General features: G+C 49.3%; 1 protein-coding gene across 1 annotated transcript in view; it reads left to right on the forward strand.

Moving 5' to 3' along the window:
• LOC126106610 (15-hydroxyprostaglandin dehydrogenase [NAD(+)]-like) overlaps window positions 1-13,542 on the forward strand; it is a 128,426-nt gene that overhangs the window by 67,475 nt on the left and 47,409 nt on the right. The window contains exon 5 of the mRNA XM_049912957.1: window positions 1,875-2,048. Coding sequence (XP_049768914.1) covers window positions 1,875-2,048 — 174 coding nt within the window. The remainder of the gene's footprint in view (window positions 1-1,874; window positions 2,049-13,542) is intronic.

Raw genomic sequence — 13,542 nt, forward strand, 5'->3', positions numbered from 1 at the left:
GCGGTCCAGTGTCCTATCCCCTTGCAGTCAGTCATCGCTGCACTCCACAGGAAGTGCATGGAGTTGTGGGAGGACGAATGGCTGGCGGTGACGGCCAATAAACTGCGGTCGGTAAAGTCAACCACTCGGCCGTGGCGTTCCTCCTGCCGGCTGCTCAGGCGGGAGGAGGTGGCCCTCACACGTCTTCGGATCGGGCACTGTCCTCTGACGCATGGCTATTTATTACGGCGGGAGGATCCTCCGTGTTGTGATGCTTGTGGTGTGCACATCTCTGTCCGGCACATTTTAACAGACTGCGTTTTATACCGTGATGCAAGGGCGGAAGCACAAGTTGATGGGGATCTGCCCTGTGTTTTAGCTAACGATGAGACGTGTGTGTCTAGGGTTTTTAAGTTTTGCGATGTGTCTGGACTCTGGCCTAAACTTTTAGGCTGGCGGTTTTAGTGTATTGCAGAGTGGCTGACTCCTCCCTTTTTTCCTTGCGGTCAGCCAGCCACTTCCATCTGCTCCATTGTTTTAGCTCCCTCTACCTTTTTCTTCCTGTGTTGTCCATGTTTTACTGCTGACGCCCTGCTTCATCCCACGCTTCGGTGTGGGTGAGCACATATTTTTCCATGATTGTTCCCTGTGTTTTATGTTCCGTTTGATGTAAATGTTCTGAGTTTTTTTCTTGACACTCGTCTCACTATGATACTGAACGGGCGCTGAAGACCTTGCTGTCGTGCGCCCACAAAACCCTTCTACTACTACATGCTGAACCTTTTCCTAGTGCGGCAGCTTGGTGATCGTCCTGTAACTGCAAACACATTCTTCCAACAAGATGTGGTCACATGCTACACCTCCCTGCATTCTATTAACGCGCTACAGGTCATCTTTCCCGGTCATCTCATCCCCGAGATGGGGACATTTCCTGGCATTCAAGGTCCGCTGACCTTTGAGCTCGTGATTTTTGGTCATTTGAAAGCTCAGATCCTCCAGTGTGATCCACCATATACAGCCAGCAACTGAAGGGTCAAATTCGTCAAGAATTTAATGGAATTCTAGTGGCATTCCTGCAGGATACGGTATCCAGTTTCCGTAACAGAGTTGAGAGGTGTGCGAAGGTAAATGGTGGCCACCTACATGAAGTCATGTTCTAGTGATGGGCATTAAAAATTGCAAGCATTGGAAATTCATGTTGTATTTCTGCTATATGGCTGTAAATAAATTTGTATCGCTGGTGGAGGTTTAAAGTCACCTGTTTCACTTTTGCACCTGTTGTGGTGTCACCGCCAGACACCACACTTGCTAGGTGGTAGCTTTAAATCGGCCGCGGTCCATTAGTACATGTCGGACCCGCGTGTCGCCACTGTCAGTAATTGCAGACCGAGCGCCAGCACACGGCAGGTCTAGAGAGACGTACTAGGACTCGCCCCCCAGTTGTACGACGACTTTGCTAGCGACTACACTGACGAAGCCTTTCTCTCATTTGCCGAGAGATAGTTAGAATAGCCTTCAGCTAAGGCCATGGCTACGACCTAGCAAGGCGCCATTAACCATTTCTAGAGAGAGCCTCACTTGTATCATCAAGAATGCTGTATACAAATGATGGATTAAAGTTAAGTATTCCAGCAGCTACGTACTTTTCTTTATAGCATTCATTACGTATCCTGTTCCAGACCTCACGCCAGTCTGCGTTAGATTATAGCGTGCATTTCGGCCTCCTCTAACCACAAGGTGTTGGCAAATCTGCCAACACTTCACCTGTCACTTTCCTTCCCTTGTTTTTTGCCCACATTGCCACTAGATGGCATCCAATCTCAAGGTGGGTTGTAGTCTAAATGTTTCGGTTTATCAGTGTATTTCATCATCATCAGCGGTACTGTCGTTTGCAGAAGGGCACCATCGGCAGCGTGCTGCTGGCCTTCCAGTACATGGGCAGAGACAGGGGCGGCGGGGGCGGGCTGGTGGTGAACGTCTCCTCGACCGCAGGCCTGGAGCCGAGCTTCCTGGCGCCAGTCTACTGCTCCACCAAGGCCGCCGTCGCCGCCCTCACCCGCGCCTACGGAGTAAGTAACCACCAGTAGCAAAATTGTACTTCTAGAGCAGAGCTTTCCAAACCTATTTTCATGGCAGACACTCTCACAATACGTACAGTTTCACGAGACAGTCTTCCACTTATACACTGCCAGAAACAAAATACACTGAAGCGCCAAAGAAACTGGCATAGGTATGTGTATTCAAATACACTCCTGGAAATGGAAAAAAGAACACATTGACACCGGTGTGTCAGACCCACCATACTTGCTCCGGACACTGCGAGAGGGCTGTACAAGCAATGATCACACGCACGGCACAGCGGACACACCAGGAACCGCGATGTTGGCCGTCGAATGGCGCTAGCTGCGCAGCATTTGTGCACCGCCGCCGTCAGTGTCAGCCAGTTTGCCGTGGCATACGGAGCCCCATCGCAGTCTTTAACACTGGTAGCATGCCGCGACAGCGTGGACGTGAACCGTATGTGCAGTTGACGGACTTTGAGCGAGGGCGTATAGTGGGCATGCGGGAGGCCGGGTGGACGTATCACCGAATTGGTCAACACGTGGGGCGTGAGGTCTCCACAGTACATCGATGTTGTCGCCAGTGGTCGGCGGAAGGTGCACGTGCCCGTCGACCTGGGACCGGACCGCAGCGACGCAAGGATGCACGCCAAGACCGTAGGATCCTACGCAGTGCCGTAGGGGGCCGCACCGCCACTTCCCAGCAAATTAGGGACACTGTTGCTCCTGGGGTATCGGCGAGGACCATTCGCAACCGTCTCCATGAAGCTGGGCTACGGTCCCGCACACCGTTAGGCCGTCTTCCGCTCACGCCCCAACATCGTGGAGCCCGCCTCCAGTGGTGTCGCGACAGGCGTGAATGGAGGGACGAATGGAGACGTGTCGTCTTCAGCGATGAGAGTCGCTTCTGCCTTGGTGCCAATGATGGTCGTATGCGTGTTTGGCGCCGTGCAGGTGAGCGCCACAATCAGGACTGCATACGACTGAGGCACACAGGGCCAACACCCGGCATCATGGTGTGGGGAGCGATCTCCTACACTGGCCGTACACCACTGGTGATCGTCGAGGGGACACTGAATAGAGCACGGTACATCCAAACCGTCATCGAACCCATCGTTCTACCATTCCTAGACCGGCAAGGGAACTTGCTGTTCCAACAGGACAATGCACGTCCGCATGTATCCCGTGCCACCCAACGTGCTCTAGAAGGTGTAAGTCAACTACCCTGGCCAGCAAGATCTCCGGATCTGTCCCCCATTGAGCATGTTTGGGACTGGATGAAGCGTCGTCTCACGCGGTCTGCACGTCCAGCACGAACGCTGGTCCAACTGAGGCGCCAGGTGGAAATGGCATGGCAAGCCGTTCCACAGGACTACATCCAGCATCTCTACGATCGTCTCCATGGGAGAATAGCAGCCTGCATTGCTGCGAAAGGTGGATATACACTGCACTAGTGCGGACATTGTGCATGCTCTGTTGCCTGTGTCTATGTGCCTGTGGTTCTGTCAGTGAGATCATGTGATGTATCTGACCCCAGGAACTAAACCTTCGCAGAAGAGCTTCTGTAAAGTTTGGAAGGTAGGAGACGAGATACTGGCAGAAGTAAAGCTGTGAGTACCGGGCGTGAGTCGTGCTTCGGTAGCTCAGGTGGTAGAGCACTTGCCCGCGAAAGGCAAAGGTCCCGAGTTCGAGTCTCGGTCGGGCACACAGTTTTAATCTGCCAGGAAGTTTCAATATGGTTGAAGGCCTGAACACAAGTTATTACAATTGCCTTGAGGAATACGCACGGCTGAAAGCTTTAGTAAAAAAAAGAGAAAAAAAATTACATAAAAGCTCGGCTGAAGGCCACATACTGAACACTGAAGAACTAAAGCCTTAACGCCTGAATAAGAAAGATTTAAAATAGAGCAAAATCTCCTTTTTTAAAATAAGTTTTAAACCATTCAATCTTGAAACCTTAATTTAAGTCGGCTGAAGGCCTTATTTTAAAATTGAAGCAACTAAATTAATAGACGGCTGAAGGCCTGGCACAGTACTTCGAAAGAAAATTACAATCTAAAAACAACAGAACAATGGTGCTCAGAAGTGCTCCAAGGGTCGGCCTGGGGAGGAAACTCTAACGACAGTTTAGGTGAGACAGGCAGATAAGCGTAATACTAAATAATCGGATGGGAACCCGACCCAGGGACGGCTGAAGGACCGACCAACAACCTAATCAATTCCCTTCCCCCGGCCAACGGCACGACAACCGAAAATGTCAGCGAGAGCGAAGATACCAGCAGCACTTAGTCTTCAAATATTGGCGTCTAAAAGCAGCCAAGGCACAATAACCACTGAAAAATATGAACAAACACAGAGGCTGTGGAAATACAGCCGGCCGCCATGCCCGAGCTGTTCTAGGCCCTTCAGTCCGGAACCGCACTGCTGCTATGGTCGCAGGTTCGAATCCTGTCTCAGGCATGGATATGTGTGATGTCCTTAGGTTAGTTATGTTTAAGTAGTTCTAAGTCTAGGGGACTGATGACCTCAGATGTTAAGTCCCATAGTGCTTAGAGACATTTGAACCATTTTTGGAACTGGACTCCTGAAAATTGAAATAAGAACACCGTGAATTCATTGTCCCAGGAAGGGGAAACTTTATTGACACACTCCTGGGGTCAGATACATCACATGATCACACTGACAGAACCACAGGCACATAGACACAGGCAACAGAACATGCACAATGTCGGCACTAGTACAGTGTATATCCACCTTTCGCAGCAATGCAGGCTGCTATTCTCCCATGGAGACGATCGTAGAGATGCTGGATGTAGTCCTGTGGAACGGCTTGCCATGCCATTTCCACCTGGCGCCTCAGTTGGACCAGCGTTCGTGCTGGACGTGCAGACCGCGTGAGACGACGCTTCATCCAGTCCCAAACATGCTCAATGGGGGACAGATCCGGAGATCTTGCTGCCCAGGGTAGTTGACTTACACCTTCTAGAGCACGTTGGGTGGCACGGGATACATGCGGACGTGTATTGTCCTGTTGGAACAGCAAGTTCCCTTGCCGGTCTAGGAATGGTAGAACGATGGGTTCGATGACGGTTTGGATGTACCGTGCACTATTCAGTGTCCCCTCGACGATCACCAGTGGTGTACGGCCAGTGTAGGAGATCGCTCCCCACACCATGATGCCGGGTGTTGGCCCTGTGTGCCTCGGTCGTATGCAGTCCTGATTGTGGCGCTCACCTGCACGGCGCCAAACACGCATACGACCATCATTGGCACCAAGGCAGAAGCGACTCTCATCGCTGAAGACGACACGTCTCCATTCGTCCCTCCATTCACGCCTGTCGCGACACCACTGGAGGCGGGCTGCACGATGTTGGGGCGTGAGCGGAAGACGGCCTAACGGTGTGCGGGACCGTAGCCCAGCTTCATGGAGACGGTTGCGAATGGTCCTCGCCGATACCCCAGGAGCAACAGTGTCCCTAATTTGCTGGGAAGTGGCGGTGCGGTCCCCTACGGCACTGCGTAGGATCCTACGGTCTTGGCGTGCATCCGTGCGTCGCTGCGGTCCGGTCCCAGGTCGACGGGCACGTGCACCTTCCGCCGACCACTGGCGACAACATCGATGTACTGTGGAGACCTCACGCCCCACGTGTTGACCAATTTGGTGATACGTCCACCCGGCCTCCCGCATGCCCACTATATGCCCTCGCTCAAAGTCCGTCAACTGCACATACGGTTCACATCCACGTTGTCGCGGCATGCTACCAGTGTTAAAGACTGCGATGGGGCTCCGTATGCCACGGCAAACTGGCTGACACTGACGGCGGCGGTGCACAAATGCTGCACAGCTAGCGCCATTCGACGGCCAACACCGCGGTTCTTGGTGTGTCCGCTGTGCCGTGCGTGTGATCATTGCTTGTACAGCCCTCTCGCAGTGTCCGGAGCAAGTATGGTGGGTCTGACACACCGGTGTCAATGTGTTCTTTTTTCCATTTCCAGGAGTGTACACGCACTGCCGGACAGCATCAACACGGCGAGGAAACACACACTTGCTGCTCAGTCACAACCGACCGACTGGCTACTCCAATACACTGACAGCATTCATCTACTCAGTGGAAATCACAGAAGCTACACACCGTTCCACGTGAACACTTGCACCAAAAACTACGACAATGCTAAACCCAATCACCATGAAACAACAAGGACGAATCACAAGTCGACACACGCAGAGTTTCCATAAGCGGTCGGCGACAAAATCCACGTCGTGCGATGAGTCGATCAACCCAACGACCAACTAAGGTCGTCCTCACTCAAGTTATGTATGTTGGCAACAGTCGGGCGAGTCTTGGCTGTCCGGAGCTCACTGCAGCTCCAACCCGACTCAACTCGATGTCCATTCAGAACTCGGAGACACGACGACCCGGGCGCACTGGTTCAGACCCAACCGTGCAGAGGTAACACTTGGCCATTGGCGACCCGACATTTCTGCACAAGGAAGGAACTGACCCACGTCCGGCAAGATGACCAACTGACGACGCGCAGAAACGATCAAAGGAACAGATACACGTGGCCCAATGAGGCGGCCGGCCGAACGACCGACCAATAGTCCTCCCTGCTCAAATCTTCTTCTGTCGGACAGTACATGTGTGTCGCCAGCGGTCGGGCGAGTACTGGCTGTGCAGGCCTCACCGGAGCTCCATCCCAACTCCCTTTGAATGGACGACGTCCCAGAGACACTGGCTCCGACCCAGTCATGCAGAGGGAACGCCAGCCCATTGGCCACCCAAGATCTCTGTACAAGGAAGGAACCGACCAAAGTCCCGCAAGATGATCAATTGAAGAGGCCCAGAAGCGATCGGAAGACCAAATACACGTCGCGCGATGAGATGGCTGACCGAACGACCAACCAACGGTCTTCCACACTCAAGTCTTCTTCCATCGGACAGTGGATGTGTGTCCCCAGCGGTGGGGTGAGACTGGCTGTCCAGACCTCCCTGGTCAGAAGAGGTCGTTGAGTTCCACGGCAGTGTATTGGCGAGCATCATCCTGCTGGAAAAACACATCCCCTTCGTGTTGCGAAAACGGCAAAGGAACGGATCTAACAATATTTTGCACCTACCGAGTACTGGTTAGCGTGCCCTCCAGAAACACCAAAGGCCTAGTGTGTCTTGCACGAATGCACTCTACGAGACAATGCTCACCAGGCCTACGTCGTACGCGCAAACGACCATCACTTGTGTGTAGCCAGAATATACTTTCAACCACGGCGTGCCATTCCACCATCCAAGCACTCCTCAGACGGTGGGGTGGAGTGAGTGGTAAATGGGCTAGAGGTGTGCATGTCCGAAGTCTCACTTCTAATAACGGGTTCACAGCAGTTCGTGTTGACACGCCGGGACTCACGAGCCCTCTTATCTGTGTCGTGCTAGCTGTACGACCTGCCCGTGCTACCTTCACAATACGACGATGCTGGCGGGCATCTGTGCTGCGTGGACGCCCAGAAACTCGTCTACGTTTGTGAGAATGTTCACGTGGCCACTGATCCCAGCATCGTTGCACAATTGGCGCAGCTCGTCCAGCTTGTGTGGCACTTCTCCGGAAAGACGATCCCACCACTCGTGGGGCCACAATTTGACCCCTTTCAGACTAGCTCAGTTGGCTGCAGGTAGCATCTCTGTGGCATAGTTTGCTGCTTGCTTCACACATTTGCACCACACTGAGCCTTCTGGCTGTGAGTATTCCCCATCAAAAGGTAGACACAGATGGGACTCTCATAGCTAGGCCACTATGCTATCTGCTTGCGGATGGTGCTGAAACCATTATCTGTACATCTGCTATCCCTGAGGTGGCATATGCCGTCATCGAATTAAAGTCGACGTTGTCTTCGCAGGTGTAGTATTTTTTCCGACAAGGTAGTGAGAAACGATATTTTAAAGGAATTAATTTTTATATTTTATTTGAAGTGGTTCATGGTGTGGGTTCCTGTAGTCATGTCCTAGTTCATGAACCACGGGCAACGTATGAGTGGCCAAGTAAGTGGTCCCGACAGTCGGGATACCAGTTACTTTGGAATAAGGCTGGGCATCTCGGACATACTCTGAGTCGTGGTCACCTTTGTGCTCATACGGCAAAGTCTACCAAATCCACCGGTTAGTCCCTCAGCCGTTAGGGGTAAAACCCAATGGGACTCGGGGCAAGTAAGGCTAGCAACCTGCTTCCCTGGTACTTTAAATATGATGCTGGCAACAATCAGAGCAAAATGCCTCGGACCTTTGGAGGTGACGGAGTCCCACCTCTAACTGACAAACCAGGGACTCCTAAGATACGACTTGGCAAACAAATGGTAATGAGATGGGGAGCTATTAATATCAATGGGGGCTACTCTGGGAAGAAGGTAAAGCTGGCAGAGGCTGCAAGTAAGATGGGGCTGGACGTTTTAGCTGTTAGTGACATTCGGGTAAGGGGTGAGAAAGAAGAGGAAGTGGGAGAATACAAGGTCTACCGGTCAGGAGTCAAAGCAGGAATAGCACAATGGGGTGTAGGGCTTTACATCAGGAAAGAAATGGAACCCAGCGTAGTTGCAATAAGGTATGTAAACGAACGACTGATGTGGATAGATTTGACAGTGTCTAGCAAGAAAATTAGGATTGTGTCAGTATATTCGCATTGTGAAGGGACAGATCAAGATAAGGTGGATAGTTTTTATGAGGCACTCAGTGATGTAGCTGTTAGAGTAAAGGACAGGGACAGTGTTCTGCTCATGGGTGATTTTAACGCCAGGATTGGAAATCGAACAGAAGGGTATGAAAAGGTCATGGGTAAATTTGGAGAGGATATGGAGGCCAACGGGAAACAACTCTTGGATTTCTGTGCCAGTATGGGCTTAGTAATCACAAACTCCTTTTTTAAACATAAGAACATTCACCGGTATACTTGGGAAGGCAGGGGAACCAGATCTGTCATTGACTATATAATAACAGGTCAGGAATTCAGGAAGGCTGTGAGGGACACACGTGTATTCAGGGGATTCTTTGATGACACTGATCATTATTTAATCTGCAGTGAAATTGGGATTGTGAGGCCGAAAGTGCAGGAGGTCAGGTCCATATGTAGGAGGATAAGAGTGGAGAAACTTCAGGATAAGGAAATCAGGCACAAGTGCATAACAGCGATCTCAGAAAGGTACCAGTTAGTTCAATGTAGTCAATTACAGTCATTGGAAAAGGAATGGACAAGGTACAGGGACACAGTACTAGAAGTGGCTAAAGAATGTCTTGGAACAGTAGTGTGTAAAAGTAGGATGAAGCAAACAGCTTGGTGGAATGATACAGTCAAGGCAGCCTGTAAAAGGAAAAAGAAGGTATATCAAAAATGGCTACATACCAGAACCCAGGTAGACAGAGAAAGTTATGTTGAAGAAAGAAACAAAGCCAAACAGATAATTGCAGCATCCAAGAAGAAATCGTGGGAAGACTTTGGAAACAGGTTGGAGACTATGGGTCAAGCTGCTGGAAAACCATTCTGGAGTGTAATTAGCAGTCTTCGAAAGGGAGGTAAGAAGGAAATGACAAGTATTTTGGACAGGTCAGGAAAACTGCTGGTGAATCCTGTGGATGCCTTGGGCAGATGGAGGGAATATTTTGAAGAGTTGCTCAATGCAGGTGAAAATGCGATCAGTAATGTTTCAGATTTCGAGGTAGAATGGGATAGGAATGATGATGGAAATAGGATCACATTTGAGGAAGTGGAAAAAATGGTCAATAGATTGCAGTGCAATAAAGCGGCTGGGGTGGATGAAATTAAGTCGGAACTCATCAAATACAGTGGAATGTCAGGTCTTAAATGGCTACACAGGATAATTGAAATGGCCTGGGATTCGGGACAGGTTCCATCAGATTGGACAAAAGCAGTAATCACACCAAAAATTTAAAGATGGAAACAGGAAAGATTGTAACAACTACAGAGGTATCTCTTTAATCAGCGTTGTGGGTAAAATCTTCTCAGGTATTGTTGAAAGGAAAGTGCGAGTATTAGTTGAGGACCAATTGGATGAAAATCAGTGTGGGTTTAGGCCTCTTAGAGGTTGTCAGGACCAGATCTTTAGCTTACGGCAAATAATGGAGAAGTGTTATGAGTGGAACAGGGAATTGTATCTATGCTTTATAGATCTAGAAAAGGCATATGACCGGTTTCCTAGGAGGAAGTTATTGTCTGTTCTACAAGATTATGGAATAGGAGGCAAACTTTTGCAAGCAATTAAAGGTCTTTACATGGATAGTCAGGCAGCAGTTAGAGTTGACGGTAAATTGAGTTCATGGTTCAGAGTAGTTTCAGGGGTAAGACAAGGCTGCAACCTGTATCCACTGTTGTTCATATTATTTATGGATCATATGTTGAAAACAATAGACTGGCTGTGTGAGATTAAGATATGTGAACACAAAATAAGCAGTCTTGCATATGCGGATGACTTAGTTGTGATGGCAGATTCGATTGAAAGTTTGCAAAGTAATATTTCAGAGCTAGATCAGAAATGTAAGGACTATGGTATGAAGATTAGCATCTCCAAAACGAAAGTAATGTCCGTGGGAAAGAAATATAAACGGATTGAGTGCCAAATAGGAGGAACAAAGTTAGAACAGGTGGACGGTTTCAAGTACTTAGGATGCATATTCTCACAGGATGGCAACATAGTGAAAGAACTGGAAGCGAGGTGTAGCAAAGCTAATGCAGTGAGCGCTCAGCTACGATCTACTCTCTTCTGCAAGAAGGAAGTCAGTACCAAGTCTAAGTTATCTGTGCACTGTTCAATCTTTCGACCAATTTTGTTATATGGGAGCGAAAGCTGGGTGGATTCAGGTTACCTTATCAACAAGGTTGAGGTTACGGATATGAAAGTAGCTAGGATGATTGCAGGTACTAGTAGATGGGAACAATGGTAGGAGGGTGTCCACAATGAGGAAATCAAAGAAAAACTGGGAATGAACTCTATAGATGTAGCAGTCAGGGCGAACAGGCTTAGATGGTGGGGTCATGTTACACGCATGGGAGAAGCAAGGTTATTCAAGAGACTCATGGATTCAGCAGTAGAGGGTAGGAGGAGTCGGGGCAGACCGAGGAGAAGGTACCTGGATTCGGTTAAGAATGATTTTGAAGTAATAGGTTTAACATCAGAAGAGGCACCAATGTTAGCACTGAATAGGGGATCATGGAGGAACTGTATAAGGGGGGCTATGCTCCAGACTGAACGCTGAAAGGCATAATCAGTCTTAAAAGATGATGATTTTATTTGAAGTACAGTGTATGAGGTGCATTCAAGTTCTAAGGCCTCCGATTTTTTTTCTCCAGACTGGAAAGAGATAGAAACATGCTCATTGTTTTAAAATGAGGCCGCGTTCGTTGTCAATATGTCCCAGAGATAGGAGCACCGTACAGCAGATGGAATTTTACCGCCAGCGGCGAGAATGAGAACTGTTTTAAATAATTAAAATGGCGACGTTTTCCTTACTTGAACAGCGTGCAATCATTCGTTTTCTGAATTTGCGTGGTGTGAAACCAATTGAAATTCATTGACAGTTGAAGGAGACATGTGGTGATGGAGTTATGGATGTGTCGAAAGTGCATTCGTAGGTGCGACAGTTTAATGAAGGCAGAACATCGTGTGACAACAAACTGAAAGAACCTCGGGCTCGCACAAGCCGGTCTGACGACATGATCGAGAAAGTGGAGAGAATTGTTTTGGGGGATCGCCAAATGACTGTTGAACAGATCGCCTCCAGAGTTGGCGTTTCTGTGGGTTCTGTGCACACAATCCTGCATGACGACCTGAAAATGCGAAAAGTGTCATCCAGATGGGTGCCACGAATGCTGACGGACGACCACACGGCTGCCCGTGTGGCATGTTGCCGAGCAATGTTGATGTGCAACGACAGCACGAATGGGACTTTCTTTTCGTCGGTTGTGACAATGGATGAGACGTGGATGCCATTTTTCAATCCAGAAACAAAGCGCCAGTCAGCTCAATGGAAGTACACAGATTCACCGCCACCAAAAAAATTTCGGGTATCCGCCAGTGCTGAAAAAATGATGGTGCCCATGTTCTGGGACAGCGAGGGCGTAATCCTTACCCATTGCGTTCCAAAGGGCACTACGGTAACAGGTGCATCCTACGAAAATGTTTTGAAGAACAAATTCCTTCCTGCACTGCAACAAAAGCGTCCGGGAAGGGTTGCGCGTGTGCTGTTTCACCAATTCAACGCACCCACACATCGAGCTAACGTTACGCAACCGTTTCTTCGTGATAACAACTTTGAAGTGATTCCTCATGCTCCCTACTCACCTGACCTGGCTCCTAGTGACTTTTGGCTTTTTCCAACAATGAAAGACACACTCCGTGGCCGCACATTCACCAGCTGTGCTGCTATTGCCTCAGCGATTTTCCAGTGGTCAAAACAGACTCCTAAAGAAGCCTTCGCCGCTGCCATGGAATCATGGCGTCAGCGTTGTGAAAAATGTGTACGTCTGCAGGGCGATTACGTCGAGAAGTAACGCCAGTTTCATCGATTTCGGGTGAGCAGTTAATTAGAAAAAAATTGGAGGCCTTGGAACTTGAATGCACCTCGTAATTATACACCGTGCAGTCACATTAAGGTGTCCACCACCTATGTTCGATGCCAACGTCCAATAACCAGTCACAGATGGCACATGGCAGTACTAGCAGTGAAGAGCACGTAAAACGTGTCAGGGGGAAGGGGGGCAGTCACAGAAAACAGTGCAGTCATTGAGGTAATGTGTCCGCTCGTGGTCTCGCGGTAGCGTTCTCGCTTCCCGAGCACGGGGTCCCGGGTTCGATTCCCGGCGGGGTCAGGGATTTTCAACTGCCTCGAGATGACTGGGTGTTTGTGTTGTCCTCATCATTTCATCATCATCCAGGAAAGTGGCGAATTTGGACTGAGCAAAGATTGGGTAATTGTACGGGCGCTGATAACCACGCAGTTGAGCGCCCCACAAACCAAACATCATCATCATCATCACAAAACGAGGTAATGTGGAAACAATGTATCAGACATCTAAAAGGCATGATCGTTGAATTGGGCCCAAGGTGGAGGCATTTCCGAAAAGGCTAAGTTGGTAAATTGTTCATGCACTCTTGTTGTTAAAGTATTCTGTGCTTGGCAAAATGATGCTGCCCAAAACCAGCACTAAGGCAGCTGTGGTGTGCGATAAGTCATAGATGATAGGTGTGAACGAAAGCTGCAGAGTTGTGTATGAGTGAACAGGGCTGCAAGTGTTGACTAACTGACAGCCCACATGAATCAAATCCAAAATGTTCAAATTTTTGTTTCTTAAGGGACAGACCCGTGGTCTAGGGGTAGCGTCTTTGATTCATAATCAAAATGTCTTCGGTCCCGGGTTCGATCCCCGCCACTGCCTAATCCACAGGACATGTGGCCTGTATTTGAGGAAGTGTCATGATGATCTCTCCATTGGCAAAAGATTCCGGAATAGT

This window comes from Schistocerca cancellata, chromosome 10 (genome assembly GCF_023864275.1).
Source record: "Schistocerca cancellata isolate TAMUIC-IGC-003103 chromosome 10, iqSchCanc2.1, whole genome shotgun sequence".
NCBI lineage: Eukaryota > Metazoa > Arthropoda > Insecta > Orthoptera > Acrididae > Schistocerca > Schistocerca cancellata.